Source organism: Plecotus auritus, assembly GCF_963455305.1.
Source record: "Plecotus auritus genome assembly, chromosome: 4".
NCBI lineage: Eukaryota > Metazoa > Chordata > Mammalia > Chiroptera > Vespertilionidae > Plecotus > Plecotus auritus.
The window spans coordinates 39,204,745-39,229,965 of record NC_137775.1 but is presented as its reverse complement, the minus strand read 5'-3'; the positions used below and the strand labels follow the sequence as shown (position 1 = coordinate 39,229,965).

Genomic DNA, 25,221 nt, shown 5'->3' with positions numbered 1-25,221 from the left:
TAACGGCATCTGGTAGAGCAAGTGTCACTGAGACACCAGATGGACAGCCTTAATGCTGAAGAAAATACAGTTTTTTAAGGAGTTAGTATTCATATTAAAAATAATGCAAATGGTTTTAACTAATTTTCTTTAATGTTTAAGTCTGATACTTTCAATTTCTCATTTATTCAATAAACATTATGAGAATCCCTACTAAGTATGAAAATAAAAGTTAAATGTGATATATTTTCTTGAAAATGATTTAAAATTGAACATAGCTTTACTTTCTAAAGGCCATTTGTGCAAAAACAGGATCATTTAAAATTCTGTAACTGAGGAAAACACTATTGTTCAAATATTTAGAAAGTTTCTAGTGCTACAATAGCAATGCTTTTAATGGCCCTGAGAAAATTACCTTTGCGTATTGCTTCCAGAAGTACACTCCTGGCATCACTGATTACAGGTAGGGTTGATGGATGACGCTTTGGCTCAGAAGCAGGTACAACTTGTGATGGAGGAGATGGAGGCATTAATGGAACATGGGGACCTGGGGCAGTAGATGGAGTTGGATGTAGCCCAGAGGGAGGATGAGCAAGAGCTGCAACTGTGACAGGTGATGATGGTCGAATGCCAGGTGGAGGCAAGGGAGGCGGTGGTGGGGGTGGTGGCAGCCCCTGGACTTCACCTTGTGGGAGTGGATGAACTGGTACAGTCTCACATACTGGGGCAGCTCTAGCTACCGGTGGAGAGGGCTGTACCAGAGGAGGTGCAATTGGAGGAGGAGCTGGGTGAAGAACTCCAGGGGCAATCTGAAGAGGAGCTGGAGGTGGTGGTACTGCTGGAGCTTGCAAAGTAGTGGTTGGAGGTGGAGGTGGGGGAGGTACTGGTGGGGGAGGAGTTGAAGTCATTGAAGCTCTTAATGAAGAAGTTGACAAGGCAGATGGAAGAGGTGGTGGAGGAGGTGGGGGGGTGGGGCTCACAAACACAGGTGTCCTGCCTGTAGCTGGTGACTGAGGGCGATTTTCTATCAAACCTGTAGCAGAACTGAAATGATAAAGAGATCCTAGCAAGTTATTAAAAGAGAAAAAATTAACCACACAAAATATAAATGACATCAGTAATTATACCAAGGTAGATGTATGTATTAACATGTTCCTATAGGAATTACAAAATTTTCAGCAGTATTTAGAAGGAAAGAACTAAAACTGGACCAACAAGAACATTAATACATGGGACTTTGGTTTGTAAAATTCTAAGTGGCCTCATCCTCTCATGCAACTTTCATATCCACTCAAGCATTTTACGCTTACAATTTTACACTGTGATATGAGTCTTTGTAATGACTCAACATTTATTATATTACAATATTTGTAGCAATACCTGTGACCAGTAAAATGCTGTATTTATATTGAAGCTATTAAGGCTCATCATATATCATTTCAGTTAAATCAGTGACAACTAATTACAAACCACAAAAGGAAATGTATGGCCCTCTTCCTTCCTGAGGATAAAACATCAAATGAGTCAGTGACAGAAGGTTGATTTTTTTAACTGAAATCATGAAGCTAATCTCTCTCTTTAAAAATTTATAATTTGAACAACAATGGATAAAATGAAACTTCAAAATAGTTTTACTGAAAATACTATGAGCAAATGCCTATTCTATCTCAAATTCTGAGAATATTTCCCCTATTATCAAATTAACATTTATAATCAACACCTTTGGTTCCCATTTTTTAGTCCCTTAACACATTATAAAAATTTTTTATTTGTGTTAATATACAGTAAGTCCTCCCTTATCATTGTTGATGGTTCAATGACTTTAAATGAAACGACATATAACAAAACCAATTTTACCATAAGCTAATTGATATAAACAAGAGTTAAGTTCCTATAGCATCTAATCAACGCTAGACATGTTAAATAAAAAGATGACACTATTCAAGGGCCCGCTATGCTGCACATCATGTGTTTAATAACAAAGCTATAATAAAATGAAATGCACTTTAAACTTTACATTCTCATTAGTTATATTTTCCCAAGACAATGCGTCAGTTCTTATCAGAGACTGGAAAGTCACTTCCCAAAAGTCCAATCTGCCCCTCTCCGTTTTTGTAAATAAAGTTTTGTTGAAACACAAACATATTCATTTAATTATGTATATGGTCCATGACTTCTTTCATGCAACAATGGCAGAGTTTAGCAGCTGTGAAACAAACATAAGCCCAACATACCTGATACAGGTGGGTATGGGTTTTGCATCTCCTGCTCCATGCATTGGTGGAGGTGGAGGTGGTTCATGTGGTCTTACTAGGACCCTTTCCTCAGCTCTAGTTAGAAGCTCACTCATCTGACTAAATGGCAAGGCAGAAAGTGAGTAAGATCCATCCATATGATCCACGTATGTTTGAGGTCTAAAAAAAAAATTATATATATATGTATATATACATATATATATCAGTATATTTTTCTTGAATTATTGGTGGAGTAAAGTGTTCTACATAAAATAAATTTTATCCTTTGAATGCCAGTATTTTAACCACCTTTAAGAACCTTCTTCCAGAAATTCATTACATTCATCCTGCTTTTAAAACAAAAAATGCTGCTCACAATGCAAATTTTCCTTGCTGATTCAGGCTCATTATGATGACCTCCAGTTATTTTATTTTATAATATCACACTAACTCAATTCATAAGGATAAAAAGAATTACATATATAAACTGATAAACAAGAAAATAATCTTTAGCAAATTGCATTCAAAGCTATCTGCCTCTACTTCGTTTTTTTCTTTACAATAAGATGCCAATGACAAAAAATTAGAATATAAAAACTGGAATTTTTCACTCCAGCCAGTTTGGTTCAATGGATAGAGTGTTGGCCTGCGGACTGAAGGGTCCTGGGTTCAATTCCGGTCAAGGGCATGTGCCCAGGTTGCGGGCTCGATCCCCAATGGCGGGGCGTACAGGAGGCAGCCGATCAATGATTCTCATCATTGATGTTTCTATCTCTTTCTTCCTCTCCTTTCCTCTCTGAAATCAATAAAAATATATTTTTAAAAAATTAATTAAAAAAATAAAAACTGGAATTTCCTACCACCAGGATATTTTGTTGCTCTCTTAAAGCTAAATGACTTCCAAATGTCTTATATTCAAGGAGAAAGATCTCCTTGACCCTAACTCCAGACATGATTAACTACATTTTTTGTCTTTTTGGTGTTTTCAAAGGTGCTAGGGTACTCAGCAAATAGTACGCTGAGTAATACAGCAACTTGTGTCTTAAGATCAGATTTAAGCAAAATTTTAGATGCCCTGAGCATGTGAAAACATAGGTATTTACTGACTGTAGAGCACAGTGGGGACAGCTGGATTTAAAAAATAAGCACAAAGCAAGTTAGGATAATGGTATTTACACTACTAGGTCAGCTAAATACTTCAATTACTTAACAGTAATAGAAATAAATGTTTGCCTATAGGTTAATTTTTTAAAAAAATCTAAATTCTTTCAGTGTCTTTTAGTAATGTATATAAAGTGTCTTATATGTATATTACTCGTAAAATAGGCCAAAATATTTATTATGGCCCAATAATTTACAAAATTCAAAAGAAAACCTTAAGCTCTTTTGCATTAAAAAATCAATAGCTATTATATATGTAATAATAATAGTATAATCAATCAACTGTACAAAAATAAATTTCTTCACAAAAAGATGTTAGTATGTTTGTTAGAGTAGGGTGTTACTTATATAGTAACCACGGAGAAAGGAAAAGTACCTATTCCGTATTTTTACCAAAGGGAGTGAGTAATTTTGTTTTAAAATCTTGATATATCTGAGTGAGAAATAGGCATGGAAAGGATGTCAGAAAGAAAAAGGAACAAAATATAACCCTTTCTCAATTTCTATTTTATATATAGTGAGTCAATAATAGTTCAAAAACTATTCCAGACTCCATTCCTCTATTATAAAATTCTAGCAGTCTGCCTAAAAAACTAAGAGGAAGTTGAGACTTCATACAAAAGCTAAAACAACCCTGAAGATCATCTACTCAACCACCTTTTTCAAAAAATGACTAAAGCCCCGGTATGAATACAATCTGCCAAGATCAGACTTCAGTAGGCTCACAGTGGTCAGGGTTTCAAAACCATCCCTATACTTATAACAGGGTCTGCCAGTTCAACAGTTCAGGATCTAATACTTAAAGACAGAGATATTAGAAATAAAGCCAGTATCATATCATTAATTTTGTTAGAAAACAAACTAAGGAAAAGAAACCTTGTTTCAAAATGAGAGGCTGGGCCATTAGCAACTTCAATATGCTTATGTAAGAGATTAGCATCATCTTCAGCCAACTCTGGACCTTGGGCCAGCTTCTGCCATTCTCTCCGCCTGTCATGAGGTGCTCTTGGCACTTTTTCTGGTTCATGAGGACGATCTAGATTTTTCTGCTATAACAGATGTATTGAAACAAAGCCAAACGTTAAGTGCTAAGTTTTTAAAAAGGGGTTATAACAATCAAAATAAATCCTAACATCAATAGTACAAAAGACAATGTCATCATAATATAGTAAAGGTAACACAGAGACAGTTCATTTGTACATTCAGAGTTAAATTTTAGCTAGTTTGCTTGTGATCCAGTTTCTCCTCATGTTTCTTTAACCTCTAATTGGAATTGATGTACCAGATAAAAACAGTATGCCTAAGTAATAAAATTTGAGGTCAGAAAGTCCTTTCAGATGAAAAATTATTCACCAACTCTACTACCACATCTATTAGTTTTTGCTATAATGAGTGAAATTTCTACCATTAATGGCACTGTCTACCTCAACCAAAACCTGAAAATTTACTAAGGTTATGTTATCTGGGAAGTAACCAATTGATTACCCAATACATTAGAAAAAATGCAATTATCCAATTAATCTATTATAACTTTCACTCAACGGAAAACAGGGTATTTGAAAAATAAAAAAGAGAAATGATTTAAATTGTGGGGGAAAAGATAGAAAGGTCTAGAGTAGGTACAACAAAGTCAGATGCCCAAAGGGGCAAGCAGATAACATACATAAATGGAGAGTAGGGTATAAGATGGGGAAGGCAGTAAACTAGATAGGCATGTCTATTTTAGGCATTTCAGTTCCAAAAATTTTAAATCACTGTGGCTGTCAAACAAAACCCTGCTTGCAGGTGTAACCTGGGCTGCCAGTCACCAGTTTGCAAACTCTAGCTAGAACACTGGAATACTGTCTGGTGAAGAAGATAACAGGAATGCACTATGGGGAACCTGGGTGGGGGTGGGAGAGGAGAGAGAGTTATAGGAGAAAGGGATGATGAAGACAGACATTGCCTCCTTCATAATTCTACCTAAATTCAACATTGCTTCCTCCTTCTGTATTTCTAGTTATCATAAAGCAAATCCAAGTGAATTTTATCAGAATATGGAAAATGAAAACATAGTAGACAGATAACAGGAATTTAGTGAGAGTATAATAACCTTTTCAAAACATTTAGGATATGCCCCATGGTTAAAAACATTAGCTTAATCTACTTTACCAATATTTGCACAACATTCCTTTGTTCCTTCTTACTAGAATGCCCTTCTCTTCCCTGGCCCACTTAATTCCTATTTGTTGTTCGAGATACATTGTAAGCTTTGTTGGAAGTGTTTACCAACCCTGTTCTCTGTTTAAATCAAGTGCTTTTCTGTGCCCACCTCTGCTATGGCACTTATCACATCATGTTACAATAACCCAGTGGTCGGCAAACTCAGTCAACAGAGCGGCAAACCGCGGCTCGCGAGCCACATGTGGCTCGCCAGCCATAGTTTGCCGACCACTGCAATAACCTAATCAATTCTGTTATAATTTAATTATAGTGATCTAATCTGCTCAGATTAGATTGTGATCTTTCTGAGTGATTATAAAGACTACAGTTGATTACTTGCACCCAATAACAGAAAACTGTCAAATACAGGACTAATAAATTTCCATATGTGCAATAAAACACAAATACTCGAAAACTAACTTCAATTTTTTGAATCTCTTGTAATACCTTCTGCTTCCTCTTTTCCTTCCTCTTATCCTCTGTATCTTGCAACATTTTTTCTTTCCATAAATCAAAGAAATATGAAGGATTGGTATAAAACTTCAAACCTTCTTTACCATCATCTCTGAAATATAAAATATCAATTAAAATATGTATTAGTAAGACTTAGGCAATCAGAATAAAGATAGTTTCACTGAAATGTTTTTTTCTCTTACATGAATAAAATATAGCATGTGTAAAAATAGTGGCAAAATAAATTAGAATACTGCACCAACAGAACATTTCTCACAAGTCAGACAAGAAACTAAGAACAATGGAAAACTAGATGTTTTTCAAAGCTGGTGTTAATAATTTAAAGTACAGCTGGACAATTTTCATTCCTAACTTCTGGTGAATACCGTTTTCTCAAAGTGCTTTGAGAAATTCCAATAATTAGAAATGGTTCTGCCAAAGAGAAAAGCCTGAAAGGACAATCATATCATTTAGAATAGAGAAATTATACAGGTTTTCTGCCAATACTCTCATTTACTTATTATCTCACCAAACCCCCAAAATACCACCTAATAGTCATTCTTGTAGTAAAACAGTTATTTATATCCAAATGCCTTGCATACTGACAAAGAGTTTCAAATAAATGTCTGAATAACATTTTATTCAGGATATGTGTTATGCATCTTAAATTACCTATTTAGCAAATCATGAGGAAGAATTCCAAAAAAAGGGGGGCTAAACAGTAATTCTAGATTTTATTTAAAATACATTTTTAAAACATTGTACTTCATACTCATTATGTAAATTTAATGCACATAGATCAAGAGATTAAACAAGCAAAAATAACATTTTTGGTAGAATTCTGAGTTCTTTTATTTCCCATCTGATTAGAAGTTAAATCTAAATGATAATAACAACTCCTTGCCCTTCATAGTACTACATTTGCCTTTAGTTTTTCTTATTAATACTCATAAAAACATTTACCTTGAACTTGCCTTATCTTTTGTATGCCAGAACTCTGGGAACTCAGTGAATAAAGTAAGCGTTTTCTAAAGTGGTAGATTACAAGGGTTCCTGTATAACTCAGTAAAATAAAGAATGTTTGGGGATTTAGCATTTATAGGTAGAGTGCTGCCTATCTGAACTTGAAGTCTGAGATAAATAACCAGCCTTCTTATTGATTAGCCTACTGACCTATAAGGAGTGAGTATATTGAGAGGTGGAGGCTGTTCACAAACATCATATGTCTCCTGTAAGGGAATAGGCAAAGTCTTGCGGTCGAAAAGCTGCTGATCTTGAATTGTAGAACTTCGGAAAGCCTTTCTCATTGTTATATCTTGCAAAGACACTAAAAAAAAAATAAATAAATCAACAATGTATTTTGCTTATTTTTCTAAGATGATTTAACCTAAGAATACATTCACATACTATATTTGTTTAAAAGTCAGCATGGCTCAGGAGGTTGTAACTGTGGTGGCTTATGAATCAGGAACCGTATTTTAAATGCTCTATCATTATATCCCATGTCACTGTGCGCCTAATTTCCCCAGTCAGATGGGTTTTAATGCAACCTTTTGATTTCCAAGGATCAGAATGCTCTCCTGACATCTGAAGCATATCTATATTCCCAACAAATACAACTCTTTCTTTTCTCTACTTGCCATCCCCCGTCCCCACCAAAACACATTCTCTTCTTCTTTTCTATAACCCCTTTCCCCATCACCCCTTTTAGGTTTATTTAGCTTATACCAAGAACACTGAAGGAATTATTTCGTTATCAGTAGCAGTCTAGGCTAAATACACTGTTGACCTCTCTATAAGAGAGGTCAACAGTGTATTTAAACAGTGTATTTAATGGTAATTTAAAGAACAAAAAATATTGATATTACACTCTACAATTTCATATTATACTCATAATGTTATTTTGTTCGAACTGAGTTAAAAAAATCTAGGTTAAATAACTGAAAATCCCTTCTATCCAATATCACCAAAACAATTTCTATTAAATAGTTCAGCTTTTAGATTCTCAATTCAAACAATGCTCCACATAATTTTAAACAACTAGAGGCCCGGTGCATGAAATTCGTGCACGGGGGTGTGTGTCCCTCAGCCCAGACTGCACCCTCTCCAATCTGGGACCCCTCTCACAATCCAGGACTGCTGGTTCCCAACTACTCGCCTGCCTGCCTTCCTGATTGCCCCTAACCGCTTCTGCCTGCCAGCCTGATCACCCCCTAAACACTCCTTTGCCAGCCTGATTGATGCCTAACTGCTCCCCTGCCAGCCTGTTTGCCCCTAACTGCCCTCCCCTGCAGGCCTGGTCACCCTTAACTGCCCTCCCCTGCAGGCCTGGTCACCCTTAACTGCCCTCCCCTGCAGGCCTGGTCACCCAACTGCCCTCCCCTGAAGGCCTTGTCCTCCCCCCCCAACTGCTCTCCCCTGCAGGCCTGGTCACCCCTAACTGCCCTCCCCTACAGGCCTTGTCCCCCCTAACTGCTCTCCACTGCAGGCCTGGGTCCCTCCCAACTGCCTTTCCCTGCAGGCCTGGTTGCCCCCAACTTCCCTCCTCTGCTGGCTTGGTCACCCCTAACTGCTCTCCCCTGCAGGCTTGATCGCCCCCAACTGCCCTCCCTTGCAGGCCTGGTCCCTCCCAACTGCCCTCCCCTGCTGGCCTGATCACACACAACTGCCCTGCCTGCAGGCCTGGTCCCTCCCAACTGCCCTCCCTTGCTGGCCATCTTGTGGCGGCCATCTTGTGTCCACATGGGGGCAGGATCTTTGACCACATGGGGGCAGCCATCTTGTGTGTTGGAGTGATGGTCAATCTGCATATTACTCTTTTATTAGATAGGATAGAGGCCTGGCGCATGGGTGGGGGCCAGCTGGTTTGCCCTGAAGGGTGTCCCGGATCAGGGTGGGGGTTCCCTTGGGGCGTGGGGCGGCCTGGGCAAGGGGCCTGTGGTGGTTTGCAGGCCGGCCACGCCCCCTGGCAACCCAAGCAGAGGCCCTGGTATCTGGGGTTTATTTATCTTCTACAATTGAAACTTTGTAGCCTGGAACGGAGCCAAGCCTTTTGCTTGCTCCGTAGCAGCAGCCATTTCTGTTGGGATTTATATATCTTCTATAATTGAAACTTTGTAGCCTTAAGCAGAGGCCTGGGCCAGCCAGGGTGTGTGGAAAGCTTGGCTTCCTCCATCGCCGGGGGCAACCCTAGCCTCCCTCCTGCTCTCTGTGGCCGTAGCCATCTTGGTTGGGTTTATTTGCATATCTGCTCCTGATTGGCTGGTGGGCATGGTTTGTGGGTGTGGCTTGTGGGTGTAGCGGAGTGATGGTTAATTTGCATATTACTCTTTTATTAGATAGGCCTAGAGGCCCGGTGCATGAAAATTCATGCATTGGAGCAGGGGGTCCTTCGGCCCGACCTGCCCTCTCTCACAGTCCAGGAGCACTCAGGGGCAGGAGGCGACCCGGCGATCAGGGGAAGGCGACGCCCCCATCACACCTCTGCTGCTGCCACTGCCAGCAGCGCAAGCTTCGGCCCGGCCCTGGTTACCTATGTCTCGGACTGGCCCTGGGCAGCTGGGGAGCCACCATCCGAGGCTTGCCTGCACCTCGGGCCGGCCCTGGGCAGCTGGGTAGCCACCATCCGAAGCTTGCCTGCAACTCGGGCCGGTCCTGGGAAGCTGGGGACTGAGGGGACTGGGGGACTCCGGAGGCAGGAGCACAGAGCAGCTGAACCCGCCTGGGGGTGGGCCCAGCCGTGCCATGCACCTGCCTCCCCAGCAGGGCTGAGGGGACTGGGCGCCGTCATCTTTGAGGGCATGACAGTCAATTAGCATATTCTCTCCTTATTGGCTGTGGGCACCTCCATCTTTGTGAGGGCGTGATGGTCAATTAGCATATTCCCTCTATTAGATAGGATTCTGATAGTTGTTAGCATGCTAGGATTTTTTTAAAATCCTCACCTGAGGATATATGTCCACTGGTGAAGAGAGAGAGAGAGAGAGAGAGAGAGAGAGAGAGAGAGAGAGAGGAGGAAGAGAGAGAAACATGAATTGGAGAGAGAAACACTGACTGGCTGCCTCCCATAGATGCCTCAACTGGGGATTGAACTTGCAACTAGGCAAGTGCCCTGACCAAGAATAGAACCCAAAACCTTCTTTTGGTATACGGAAGGCTACTCTAACCAATTGAGCAACCCGGCCAGGGCACACTAGACTTTTTGTAAAACACGCAAACACATCTTAAGTTATTTATTGGTATCTGTATTTTCATTTTCTATTTTAATAGGAGTGCTAAGATACTGTATTTGTTAAAATTTAACAGTACTGAAAATAAATATTAATTTTTATTTCCTTTAATATAAGAACTGCCTATGTATCTCTGTATTATTAGGTGGCATATTAAATGTTTAAGTTATTTAAAAAATAAATTTTGGATAGACATGATATAGTTCAAGTACGGCCATAAAATATTTCTTCACTACTAGCAATAATTTTAAGAATTTCAAGAACTATGAGTAATGCACATGTATATGCTTTAAAGAATAACAAGAAAAACAACCCACAGAATAGGAGAAATATTAGCATATCATATTATTTGACAAGGTACTTGGATCTAGAATATATATAGAATTCTTATAACACAACAATAAAGAGAAAAATAAGCCAATTTAAAACTGGTAAAAGGATCTGAGTAGACATTTTTTCAAAAAAATGATACACAAATTGCTGATAAGTCATTTAAACCCTGGTTTTAAATCCAAGCTTTACCACTTCTTGCTGAGTGTCTTATCTCTAAACTAGAGGCCTGATGCACGAAAATTCGTGCAAGAGTAGGCCTTCCTTCCCCTGGCTGCCGGAACCGGCTTCCCTCTGGCACCTGGGCCCCGGCCTTTCCTCCTCTGGCTGCTGGCAGGCACCTGGGACCTGGCTGGCTTCCCTCCAACCCCAGCTTCGTCAGGAAGGACATCCAGTAATTTATTATTATAGGCTAGAGGCCCGGTGCACAAAATTCGTGTACGGGGGGGTGTCCCTCATCCCGGCCTGCACCCTCTCCAATCTGGGACCCCTTGGGGGATGTCCAACTGCCAGTTTAGTCTAAACCGGCAGTCAGACATCCCTCTCACAATCTGGGACCGCTGGCTCCTAACCGCTCACCTGCCTGCCTGCCTGATTGCCCCTAACCGCCCCTGCCTGCCAGCCTGATTGCCCCCAACTGCCCTCCCCTGCCAGCCTGATCTCCCCCTAACTGCTCGCCCCTGACGACCTGATCACCCCCTAACTGCTTGTTCCCCCGAGGCCGGGCTGATCTCGCCCCTAACTGCTTGCTCCTCTACGCCAGCCTGATTGCACCCCTAACTGCTTGCTTCCCCTCGCCAGCCTGATCACCCCTAACTGCTTGCTCCCCTGACGGCCTGATCGCCCCTAACCGCCTCTGCCTCAGCCCCCGCCACCGTGGCTTTGTCTGGGAGGAAGTCAGATATCCGGAAGATGTCTGGAAGATGTCTGGTCGACCTGGTCTAATTAGCATATTACTCTTTTATTAGTATAGATGGCTTATAACCTATGAAAAGATGCTCAACATCGTTAATCATCAGGGAAATGCAAATACATTCTACATGAACCAATATTGAAAACATTATGCTAAGTGAAAGAAGCCATACAAAAGACCTCATATTGTATGATCCCACTCATATGAAATGACCAGAACAGGCCAATCCACAGAGACAAAAAACAGATTAATGATTGCTAGAGGCTGGGGAGAAGGGGAGATGAAGAATGACTACTAATGGGTCTAGGGTTTCTATATGGAATGCTGCAATGCTCTAAAATTGATTGTGGTGATAGTTGCATAACTCTGAATATGCTAGTCCACTGAATTGTACAATTACACTTTAGATGGGCTCATTGTAGGGTGTATGAAATATATCTCAATAAAACCGTAAAAAAAAAAAATGGTGTTCAGCTAGTGTGGCTCATTGGTTGAGCATCAACTCATGAACCAAGAGGTCCTTGATTTGATTTCTGGTCAGAACACATGTCCGGGCTGTGGGCTTGATCCCCAGTAGAGAGCATGCAGGAGACAGCCGACTGATGTTTCAGTCTTATTGATATTTCTCTATATATATATCCCTCTCCTACCCTCTCCCTTTAAAAATCAATAAAAACATTTTTAAAAAGTGCTGTTTTGTTTTTGTTCACAACCAGACATATGCGTTTATATTTTTGAAAGCAGTAGAAACTTAGCATAGTATCTGCCTCTCATTTAGACATTAAATTTGGTATGTCAAACATGTTGGTTCAATCACTAAGACATCCATTATTACATTTTATTTTTTGCTTTTGTCCAGTGATATCTTTTAATATAACTTATTGTTCAAGTTTAGATCTCTTATATAACTTGAATATATACTAAAAATGTTATTCAACAAAAAAAATATTTTTTGAAGAAACAGTTATAAGACATTCATATTAAATAACTCCAGGATAAGTGAAAATTATGTCCTTAATAATTCCATTTCTATATGTTAAAAAAAAAAAACAGAAAGGAGTTTGAGAAACATCAGCATTCAATGTATTCTATCAATGCATGAAATGTTGTTTTATCACTAAATTTCTAACATTAGTTTAGCCTGCAGTGTGAGGTTTTGTGTGTGTGTTGTTGTGTTTTTTTTTTGTTATTGTCTATTTACTTTCTTTTTGCCTAATATCTCTGGTTTAATACTCAGTATAGAACATTTTTGTCCTACATACTGGCAATTTGTGTGGGTTTTTTTGAAATCATTAAAGTGGGAAGTAACATTCAAATAACTAGATCAGATTTTAGCAATTTAACATATGTACACATAAATAGCATATTAAAAGAAATTACATTTTTATAGAATCAATTTCAATTTACTGAGAATTTCAAGTAAATTTAAAGTAACTTTTATTTCTGTGGCAAATGTATACAAATAAACTGTAAGAAAAGATAGAGGAAAAATCTGGGTAAGTTATTCTTATGTCAAAAACTTGACTTATTTTAGTATATAAAAAGAGATAAAAAAGAATAAGTAGAAATGAAACCAGGAAAGTCATGCTAATGACATTTATAGCTAATCCACTAATTATTACAACATGTATAGAAAAGATTTGTAAAAAATTCATGTTTAATACTGTTCTTAAATATTTCACTCATCTCACCTAACTTAAAGTATATGTGAAAGAAAATATATATATATAAACTTACATTCTTCTTCTTTAGGGTCAAGCTGTGTAACACTAACAGATAAACGGTCCACACGTTCTTGTAATGAGTTAACTCTGAAGGAAAAACTATGTGCTTCATTGAATAATTCTCCAAATATATCTTCAGCATATTTACCTAAACAAAAATGAAGCATATACCACATAATTTAACGTGATCAGAGATAAATATCCAACAACTCAATATTTAAAGGTGATATCCTGATAAATTTGGCATTTTTATGTTGCTCTTCCTACATGTATATGTCCAAACCCTCTCACTTGAACCAAATTAGATTAACCACCTCTTTTTATCTTGTGTTAAGTACTCAATTGTAAAAATAAAAGAAAAAGGCTAAAAGGAAAAGAAACAAAGAGCCAATCCTGCCTGTAGGGACAATCTATGTGGGAGGGTAGAAATGTGAAGATAAATCTAAACCCATTTAGAGAATATTTCTAGGCCAAGAACACCTTGTTTTATCTTTAAAATGAAATATAAATGTCTTATTAAAAACCTAATCCTTCAAGTCAAGAGACAGCCTGGATTTATTTTTCAATTTTCTAGTATTAAATAATTTCCCACTATTCTAAATTTAATTCCTTCACCTCGTAGCTCTGTTCTGTAATCTTATAATGGGAACACACTGCCTATCTCCTCCTCCTCCACAAGCCCTGCCCATTGCCTTTTATTCGCTGGCCAATCCGCTTGCCTTTTGTCTGTCAGAGGCCAGGTTCACTTGCTATTTTCACATCATCCTGCATATCAGACTCTTGACTAATATCCTAATATCTTTTAAACAACTCAAATTTGACTAACCCAATCCACTGAGTAGCGACGACCCCATACCTTTCACTTGTAGATATTTGATAATTAAAAATATTTCCCTAGGCTAATAAAACATATGTAAAGAGAGATATTAGTGTCCCAAAACAGTTAAAGCCTCTAAAAAAGTAAACAGTAATAACAAGCAAGCAGAAATATAATTCTGGCTCTACCTTTCATAGATAAAATCCTATTTTAAAAACAATCTCAGTAATTCTTATCCATCATGTGATTATGTTCCTAAAGATTCTGTCCTTATTTCCCTTTCCCAGAGGAAACACACAGAAGAAATGATTTTAAAACTCATTAATTTTACTTAAAATGACCACCTTTTTCAGGATAACATTGTATTCTCACCTATTATCTCCCCCTCACCTTCAATTAATCACAAGAACATCTTAATATGCTAAAGCATAACATTCTGGTTTGGAAGTAATAGTTTTAATTGATATAAAAATACTTACTTAGGCTACTTAGTTGTCTAATTATATTTGCCAAGGAAATATTGGTTACACATTCTAGTTCATTCTTAATGCCTCTAGGCAGTGCTGTGTGGCACAAGTGCCTAGGATCGATATTTCTTTTCACTAATGGCATGTTGAGCTCAACCTCTGTGCCAGTTCACCTGTAGAAAAATCAAACAGTAAGTGAACATTATTCCCTTGAAACCAACACACAGCAAGACCTTATCTTTCACATTTAGTAATAAAATATCTGCCAGTATAAGACAATGAAAATAGAATCACCTGACTAAATGAATCATACTTGATTTGTCAACCTTTTATCTTCAACTATTAGAATGTCAACATTATATAAAACATTGGGGGGGGGGGGAACCCTTGCTTTCAAAGTCAGTTGCTTCACAGTGATTTCATAATCACCATCACTACTACACTCCAAAAACTGTTGACTTATTACAACTAGGGATTTTGTTCTACAGAATTGGTATGAAAGGTTCTCCCTAAATAAGTGCCTAAAAGGATTCAAGAAGCTGGAAACTTAGTATCAAATTTACATTTCCATGTGTGGAAGAAAAAGGGGCCACATGCTAAACCTAACAAGCTCAGGGGAGGCCTGCATGGCAGGTCCTACAAACCACAGAGACCTAAAGTAACCACAGCATGATCTGAAATGAAAACTTTCTAACTGAAAGTGAGTCATGGTGGGTGGTCATGTCCTAGGCCTGTATCTTCCTTGGCAAAAGTCAATCTTTACCTTAACTGAGCTTTTCTATTGTCTTTTTGGGTCACGATACATAACACATTTGGCATGTCAGAGTATTACCCTTTTTTCCACTCTGGGCAAAATCCACCACAGCAGAGACCACACAACTCCTCACTGTTATCCTGTTGCCTAAATACCAACTCTATGCACTGTAAATGTTAATTGTTATCTATCCTATACTCATCAACGTACAAGAAGTATGTGTTTCTCCATTTTACTCTATCCAATCTCAGAGATTCCCCCCACTTTGCTTATTAATCTACCACCAATGGGTTTCATGTAACCCCCAGCCTTGTGTCTCCTCCTTAGACTGTAATGTATAAAATAAGTGGAAAAACTGCCATTCTCTGGAGCATTTTCTCAATCCATTGAGATTTTTCTTCCTGGCAATTGTCATCAGTTTGGCTCAAATAAACTCATAAAAATTCTCTACAGGTTTAAACGTCACTTATGTAGACACATAAAATGTATCAGGTTCAATAGCTGAGATCAAATAGTCCAAGCAGCCATACATCCTCAAACTAATAAATCAAAGAGTTCAACCTTTTTGAATTTCAGTCAGTCCTCACTTCCCAGGCTTCCCATATGCACACATTTCAATGGTCATACAAGTCCCCCATCCAATTTCACTCACCACAGTACATTAACTGTAACTGCATAAATACAACTATTTTGCAGGACTTTAGTCCACACGTTGCTATGCTAATAAGAGATGCACATCATCATCAGTGACGAATCAAGTCACTTCTTTTCAAAGTAGGTTGGTGATTGGTTATTCTTCATCTGCTTTTCAACCAGCCTATGGACAGCAAAGCATATAGCTGGGATAAACCCATGTGAAATTTTACAAAATGGGTAACTGAAAGAGAAATGGCCAACAAAGATAAAAGTGCAGCAAAGAAACAAAAAATGATAATGTTAAAAATAATGAAATTAAAATTGAATGTCAGTAGAATAGAAGAAATAACTGATTATAGAAATGTTGCCCTTGCCTCTGTTTGAGACTCTAGATATGCAGTCAAAGGAATTAGTGAAGTCAAACTTATTGACATAATCAGGGAAAGTAGTTGTGACAAAAAGATGTCCCAGAGGAAGTGATGCCAGAAAACAACTTCACACTAAAAGGAACTCACAGATATTTCACCACATTGAAAGTGCAAAGAACAAAATGTTGAAAGCTGGTCTAAATTTAGTAGAAAGGAGTAAGACAATTTGCCAAGGCACAGAAAAGATGCTCACTCTGCTAGCTGTTGTTATAAAAGGCAAAGAAAGCACTGATCAAAGTACTCTTGATAAGTTTTTTACAAATTAAGCACTTTAATTCTGTTTCTAATGTTTTATATTACATTATACTAAAGTTTTACTGTTTTTTTTATTATTTCTCTATACTTTGATAACCAACATAGGAGAGTTTTTAATGTTTTGACAACTTTTTTTAAAGACCATGGAACAACAGTAATTTCCCCCATTGATTGCTAACCTAATTTTTGCATGGTTTTAGCTTGTATGGTTATTTTTTTTTTTTTTTTTGGTCCCACTCTATCATGCAAAGAGAGGACTGCCTATATTTATCTCTGGTAAATAATGGTTACTGAAGGAAGTAATTTATTATTTACTGAGCTTTAATGGCTACCAAAAAGTTTTAGATAAATCTAATTGTACTGAAGTGTTACTTATCAACATTCTTTAAAAACAAACTTTTGGATGAAATTTGTCTCCTCTGACCTGTTTGTTCATTATTCTCTCTACATTTAAATTTTTTTTAAAATTCTACAATATGAAACACAAAACAGTATACAAAATTGTACAGTTCAATGATTTCAGCAAACAATCATGCAACCCCACAGAAGAAATAAGACATAGCCTGGACCCCAGAACCCTCCCACTCTGGTCCCCTTCCCAATCACCCTTGCTTCCTTCTTCCCCAAATGACCATTATTTTTTTTATAAGCATTTCCTTGTTCTTCTTTATACTTAAGCAGATAACTCTAAATATTATAGTTTTGTTTTGATTGCTTTTTGGAGCTTATGTAAGTGGAATCAAATGGTAAGTATTATTTTACTAGAGGCCCGGTGAACGAAATTTGTGCAAGGGGGTGTGTGTCCCTCAGCCCAGCCTGCACCCTCTCCAATCTGGTACCCCTCGAGGGATGTCTGACTGCCCTCTCACAATCCAGGACTGCTGGCTCCCAAATGCTCGCCTGCCTGCCTTCCTGATTGCTCCTAACTGCTTCTGCCTGCCAGCCTGATCACCCCGTAACCCTTCCCCTGCCAGCCTGATTGATGCCTAACTGCTCCCCTGCTAGCCTGTTTCCCTTAACTGCCCTCCCCTGCAGGCCTGGTCACCCCTAACTGCCCTCCCCTGCAGGCCTGGTCACCCCTAACTGCCCTCCCCTGCAGGCTTGATTGCCCCCAACTGCCCTCCCTTGCAGGCCTGGTCCCTCCCAACTGCCCTCCCCTGCTGGCCATCTTGTGGCGGCCATCTTGTGTCCACATGGGGGCAGGATCTTTGACCACATGGGGGCAGCCATCTTGTGTTGGAGTGATGGTCAATCTGCATATTACTCTTTTATTAGATAGGATAGAGGCCTGGCGCATGGGTGGGGGCCAGCTGGTTTGCCCTGAAGGGTGTCCTGGATCAGGGTGGGGGTTCCCTTGGGGTGTGGGGCGGCCTGGGCAAGGGGCCTGTGGTGGTGTGCAGGCCGGCCACGCCCCCTGGCGACCCAAGTGGAGGCCATGGTATCTGGGGTTTATTTATCTTCTACAATTGAAACTTTGTAGCCTGGAGCGGAGTCAAGCCTTCTGCTTGCTCTGTGGTGGCAGCCATTTTTTTTCTTGGATTTATGTATCTTCTGTAATTGAAACTTTGTAGCCTTAAACAGAGGCCTGGGCCGGCCAGGGTGTGCAGAAAATTTTGCTTCCTCCATCGCCAGGGGCAACGCTAGCCTCCTGCTCTTTCCAGCTCCATGGCTGCTGCCATTTCTGTTTGGGTTTATGTATCTTCTATCATTGAAACCTTGTAGCCTTGAGTGGAGGCCTAGGCCGGCAAGGGCAGGTGGAAAGCTTGGCTTCCTCCATTGCCGGGGAAACCCAAGCCTCCCTCCTGCTCTCTGTGGCCATAGCCATCTTGGTTGGGTTTATTTGCATATTCACTCCTGATTGGCTGGTGGGCGTGGCTTGTGGGTGTAGCATAGTGATGGTTAATTTGCATATTACTTTTATTAGATAGGATGTCTTACCCTTTTTATTCAACATTGTATTCATACCATTCATTCATGTTGCTTTGTATAGATCTAGGATGTTCACTTTTAGTGTTACGTTATAGTCCACGATATGATGACACCACATTTACTCCTTCTAATGAGTCCACTATGTCACTGTTCCAAAAGTGACTGTATCAATGTACACTCCTTTCAGCTGAGTAAGAGGCTGCTGCCACTCCACATCCTCACAGCACTTGATACTGTCCATTTTTAAATTCTACCTATTCTTGTATGTTGTGATAATTTATTGTAGCTTTAATTTTCCCAATTACAAATGAATTTAAGTGCCTTTTCATGTTTATTGATCTTACTGGATTTTTCTCTGAGAAATGCCTATTCAATGCTCTAGACCACTTTCTATCATTTGTTGTGTTAGGGCTGATTTATGGAAACAGTAGATATGAGCCATTTGAAGGTGTTATTTTTGATGCAATTATCTTCTCTTTATATACATCAGAGAGGAAGGGAGAGGGAGAAAGAAATAGAGATATCAATTATGAAAGAGAATCATTAATCAGCAGCCTCCTGCACACCCCACAATGGAGATCAAGCCTGCAACCCGGGCATGAGCCCTTGACCGGAATTGAACCCCACCCTTTAGTCTGTAGGCTGATGCTCTATCCACTGAGCTAAACCCACTAGGGTGCAACTATCTTCTCTTGTGTCACTTGCTATTTCACTCTCTTAATGTCTTTTATTTTTTTTTAAAATATATTTTATTGATTTTAGAGAGGAAGGGAGAGGGAGAGAGAGATAAAAACATCAATGATGAGAGAGAATCATTGATTGGCTGCCTCTTGCACGCCCCCTACTAGGGAGCAAGCCCGCAACCCAGGCATGTGCCCTTGCCTGGAATCGAACCTGGGACCTTTCAGTCCGCAGACTGATGCTCTATCCATTGAGCAAAACCAGCTAGGGCTCTCTTAGTGTCTTTTAATGAACAGGTTTTTACACTTAGTGTCTTTTAATGAACAGGTTTTTATGGTGGAATTTATCAATCTTTTTTAAAATATGAAAGCATAGGTTTTGAAATCATTTTCTACAATAAGATCACATATATGATTTTCCATAATATCTCTTAGCTTTGTTTTGCCTTGTACTTTCAACCTATGATTGATGTGGAATTAATTTTTGTGAATGGTGTGAGGCAGCAGTCAACTTTCTTATATATTATTTCAGTACCATTTATTGAAAAGGGTATTCTTTCCCTATGGCTCTACTGTGGCACTTTTGTCATAAATCAAGTTTTTATCTATTTTTACATCCATTTTGAACCTCTATAGTATTCCATTGGTCTGTCTACCTTGAGCTAATGACAAGCTATCTTTTAAATTTTTAAAAAATTGATTTTGAGAGAGAAGAAGGGAGAGGGAGAAACATAGGGACTGAGTCCACAACTAGGGCATGTGCCCTGACCAGAAATCAAACCAGCAACCTTTCATTATGGGACGGTGCCCAAACAACTGAGCCATACCAGCCAGGGCTAATGACACACTATCTTAATGGAGCTTCAGAATAAGTTTTGATATCCAATGGAGCAAGCTCTCCTATCTTGTTCTTCAAAAATGCGTTTATTCTTGGCCCTTTGTATTTCCATGTGAATTTTTTTTTAAATTTTAGAGTCAGATTATCAAACCACACACACACACACACACACACACACACACACACACACACACACTCTATTGGAAATTTTATTGGAATTGTACTAAATCTATAGATTAGGGAGTACTGATATTTATACAACACTATTTTCCTATTCAAGAACATATTGTTATCTCCCCAATTATTTCAGGTATTTAAAAATGTCTCAATGTTTTATAGTTTTAAGAATAGAAGTCTTATACATCCTTTGTTAGATCTACTGATATATATGTGAATTTTTTTTCCACAATGCTGGAAATGGTATATTTTGTGTTTTATTTTCTCTTTATTGTATATATAAAAAAATACTGATTTTTTAACTGACCTTATATCCAGATACTTTCCTAATCTCTACTAACCTATCTGTAATTATTTTGGATTTTTAAAATGTATATAATCTATCATATTTGAATAATGATTATTTCCTCCTTTCCAATCTGTTTCATTCCTCATTACTAGCTGGAACCTTTAACAATGTGAAATAGAGGTAAAGATAACAAGCATTCTTGTCTTTTCCCTGACCTAAACCAAAGGAAAAGCCTTCAACGTTTTACAAGATGTCTGCTATAGGGTTTTGTGTTGCTTTGTTGTGTAGACATCTTTTAACAGATTAAGGACGTTCCTATATATTTCTAGTTTGCTCAGATTTTGTTTTATCATGAATGATGTTGATTTTATCAAATGTTTTTCCTGTATCTATTATGAGGATCATGTAACTTTCTTTTATTATTAATGTGATAAACTACATAGTTTTTTGTTTTTTTTATGTTAAACAACTTTGCATCCTTGGAATAAACCCAGCTTGGTTGAGATGTATGTGATAGGCAGAATAATGGCCCTCCAAAGCTGTCTACTTTCTAGTCCCCAGAATCTGTGAATATATTACAGGGCAAAGGGAAATTAAGGTAGCAGATATAAATAATTAAGTTTAATCAGCTGACCTCAAAATAGGGAGATTATATCTTCTTTATATACAGCTCGGTTTGGTTTTGGTTTGTTACTACGTTGTAAATTTTGCATTTATATTCATGAGAGAAATTGGTCCATTATTTTCCTTTCGTGTAATGTCCTTGAGAAGTTTTTTAGTTTGCTTTATATTAAGGCTATGCTGGCCTAATAAAACAAGGTGGAATATGTTCCCTTTTTCACTATTCTTTGGAATAATTTGTATAAGAAATGCATTATTTTTTTTTTCTTAAACGTATGGTATAGTTCACTTATGAAACAATTCAGCCATAAGTTTTCTTTGTGGGAAGTTTTTTTTTTTAAATATTTTATTGATTTCTTACAGAGAGGAAAGGGAGAGGATATAGTTAGAAACATCGATGAGAGAGAAACATTGATCAGCTGCCTCCTGCACACCTCCCACTGGGGATGTGCCCGCAACCCAGGTACATGCCCTTAACCGGAATCGAACCCGGGACCCTTCAGTCCGCAGGCCGACGCTCTATCCACTGAGCCAAACCGGTCAGGGCTGTGGGAAGTTTTAATATTATGAATTTTCTTTGTCATAGACTTTTGAGATTCTCTATTTTTTGCTAAGCTGAATTTTCTAGGAATTTACCTACTTCATCTGAAGTTTTAGATTTATTGACATCAAATTATTCTTATTATTTTCCTATGATTATAAAAGTACAAAATATTCTTTTTCATTTATTACATTGATTTCATTTATTACACTGATTAATTATGCATCCTCTATCAGAAAGGGCTTATCAATTTTATTAATCTTGTTAGAGAACCAATTTTTGGCTTTACTGAATTTCATTACTGTACGTGGCTTGCTACTTCATTACTGACGGTTTATTATTTCTTTCCTTCTGCTTTCAGTGGGTTTAATATGCTGCTCTCTTTATAACTTGATTGATATAGATGCTTATTGATAGTCAACTTCACTCAACAACAAAAAAAACTTCAATGACTCCTTGCTCTGAGGCTATACCAAGTTCTTCAGAACTGAGTCCCTCCCTATGTCTCCTGGCCGCATTTCTCACTACACTCTTCTGCCTTACTCAATCACTCTGAATACACCTTGGTGTTTTACAATCATGCCTTTTCTCATGGTGTTCTGTCTAGAATGCCTTTCCCTTTCTTATCCTCACAGAGAATACATAATTGTTCAAGACTAGACTCAAATATTACTTCTTTTCTGAAGCATTACTGAATCTCCTAGGCAGATGTAACCATCTATTCTTTGTAGAAGACCTTGACCCATATATGCATCTATACTAACAATTACACTCTTCTGTATTATATGTTTATGTTCAAATGAGAGCTCCTAGAGGGCAAAAATCCTGTTTTACTGGGCTTGTGTTTCCAAGATCTAAAAAACAGAAGATGTTAAATAGTTGATTGATAAAGGAAAAAAGAACAAGACAATAAACTGTAAGGAGGCAAAATGAAATTTTCTTTAGGTTACTAAGTACAGAGGACATACCTTTCTAAAGCAACTATTTAATTATGAAGAAAATCCCAGGACCAGATTATTTCACTGATAAGTTCTATTAACTTTCAAAGAAGAATTAATACCAATTCTTCTCAAACTCTTTACTAAACATTTAAATAAGAAGTAAAGCCAATCTTTCTCAAACTCTTCTAAAAAAATAGAAAAGGGGACATTCCCAAACTCATTTTATGAAGCCAGCAAACCCTGACACCAAAGCCAGATAAGGACAATACAAGAAAACTACAGGCCTGATGGAAATAGATGCAAAAATTCTCATCAAAATACTATCAAAATTCAACAGCACACTAAAAGGATAATACACCATGATCAAGTGGGATGAGCCAATCAAGACAAACCACATTTTATTCTAAAGTTGCAGCTTGTCTATCATATGTTTCAATTTCTAAAACATGTAGCCATTAAATAATAAATAATTATAATAAAAGATTAAGTTTGTAATTCTTGATTTAATCGTTCCTGGAAAGTAAACGATGAGTAGATAAAACTTCTTTCATGCTATAGAAACAGTATTCCTTACATTCTGTAATGTAAGAATTCTGTAAATTTAAGAATTCCAAGATTGGTCTAAATAACAGGATCAATAAAATACATAGCTACGTGCCAAAACCGGTTTGGCTCAGTGGATAGAGCGTCGGCCTGCGGACTGAAAGGTCCCAGGTTCGATTCCGGTCAAGGGCACGTAACTTGGTTGTGGGCACATCCCCAGTAGGAGGTGTGCAAGAGGCAGCTGATCGATGTGTCTCTCTCATCGATGTTTCTAACTCTCTATCCCTCTTCCTTCCTCTCTGTAAAAAATCAATTAAATATATTTAAAAAAAAAATACACAGCTACACTAATTCATCTGTTGTATGGTGGATTTAATATGCTGCTCTCTTTATAACTTGATTGATATAGATTATTAAGTTTAATAAATAGGAATTTTAAAATATTAGGTTTAGATTTGTAGACATACATTAAGCCACAATACTTATTAATCACAATTTTGAGTCAAGGACTTATGAAGAATCTTACAAAATCACCTCTTTTCTATTATTTTTTATTCTTAATTACATCCTTGCCTTTCTACCATTGCCTCTCATTGCAGGTGAAAGAAAATACAAATATAGAAAAGGTGCTAGGTATATTACTATTTTAATTCTATTCCCTGACTTGGACACAGAAATACTATGCTAAATCAAATCAGTGAGGAAAATAAATCTACATCTCACAATCATTCCTTTGCAAACATGTCATTGTTTTTATTTTTTTATTTTTAGAAAAATATGTATAAACTTTATTAAGGTATAACTGAGGCATAATATACTGCATGTGATAGGCAGAATTCTAAGATGGCCCCCAGATCTCCAGCCCCTAGTGCTACTGTAATTATATGACGTGTTAGGAAAGATTTTGAAGACATAATATGGCCAATATCAGCTGATCTCAATTATAAGCACGCGTTTAAATCACAAGAGCCCTTTAAAAGCAGAGTGGTTTCTACAGAGAAAACAGACGAGGAAGTCAGAGATTCAACTCATGATTCTCCATGTCATTGCTGGCTTGAAGATGGAGGGGTCATTTGGAAAGGACCTGAGAGTGGCCTCTAGGAACCTAAAAGCAACCCTTGGCTGACAGCGAGGAATAAAACAGTAACTTCACTTCTAAAATGCAAGGAACTGGATTCTGCAAACTTGAATGAGCTTGGGAGCTGATTTCCCCCCAAAGCCTCCAGAAAGGAATGCGGCCCAACAGATCCACTGATTTCAGCCTTGTGACGCCCTAAAAAGAAAACCAGGAATGCCCACCCAGATTCCTGACCTACAAAACTGAGGTAATTCATAGTTGTTTTAATCTGCTATTATTTGTGGTAATTCATTGAGCAGCAACAGAAATTAACAGACTGCACATTCAAGTTTGATCAGTTTTAAAACAATTTTAACACAATTTAACACTGTAAAATCACCAGTCACCCCTAGTTTTCTGTGCCCCTTTGGAATCCCTCACTCTACCCATGTCTGCAAGCAACCAGTGACTTGACTTTTGGACTTCAGAACTACAGATTAAGGAATTTGGCCCTGTATAACCCAAAAGAATAAGGCCAGTGATATAATAAAAGCTCAGGATCATTGTAGAAATATAATGAATGGAAAGACCACAACCAGCTAAATACCAGGCAACACTTCATGAAATAGATAATATTTGATGAGAGTCTTCAAAGATGCAAAGGATGGTGACAGGTGAACACTGTCACAAAAGGTAATTTTCAGAAATACAAAACTTTTCACAAACATATAAAACAGCAACAACAAAGTCCGAGACAGGAAACTATATTACATATTTGGGAAAGAAAGAGAAATGCAGTTTGACTGAACTATATAGAGTAAAAGTGGAAAAGTAGTGAAAATAAAGAATAAATAAACAAGTTGAAGATAGATATAATAGGCTACATTGCTTGTCAGGATGAAGAATTTGTCCTTAATCTTGAAAGTGAGCAGCAGGTGAAAATAGTTTTAAACAGAAAAATGATGTGATATGATTGATGGTTGGAAACAAGATTAACTTGACAGGAGGATTCATTCAAACTGG

General features: G+C 38.0%; 1 protein-coding gene across 4 annotated transcripts in view; it reads right to left on the bottom strand.

Moving 5' to 3' along the window:
• The window catches only part of WASF1 (WASP family member 1), a 38,454-nt gene that overhangs the window by 1,354 nt on the left and 11,879 nt on the right, over positions 1 to 25,221 (bottom strand). The window contains exons 2-8 of one of the 4 annotated variants that reach the window (XM_080665494.1): positions 14,522 to 14,682; positions 13,239 to 13,373; positions 7,203 to 7,356; positions 6,024 to 6,141; positions 4,251 to 4,420; positions 2,214 to 2,393; positions 395 to 1,023 (exon numbers count right to left, since the gene is read on the bottom strand). In XM_080665494.1, the coding sequence (XP_080521620.1) occupies positions 395 to 1,023; positions 2,214 to 2,393; positions 4,251 to 4,420; positions 6,024 to 6,141; positions 7,203 to 7,356; positions 13,239 to 13,373; positions 14,522 to 14,654 (1,519 nt within the window). In that variant the 5' untranslated portion in view covers positions 14,655 to 14,682. Of the gene's footprint in view, positions 1 to 394; positions 1,024 to 2,213; positions 2,394 to 4,250; positions 4,424 to 5,996; positions 6,142 to 7,202; positions 7,357 to 13,238; positions 13,374 to 14,521; positions 14,683 to 25,221 lie in introns of all 4 variants that reach the window. The other 3 variants (XM_080665491.1, XM_080665492.1, XM_080665493.1) reach the window with 3 other exon arrangements.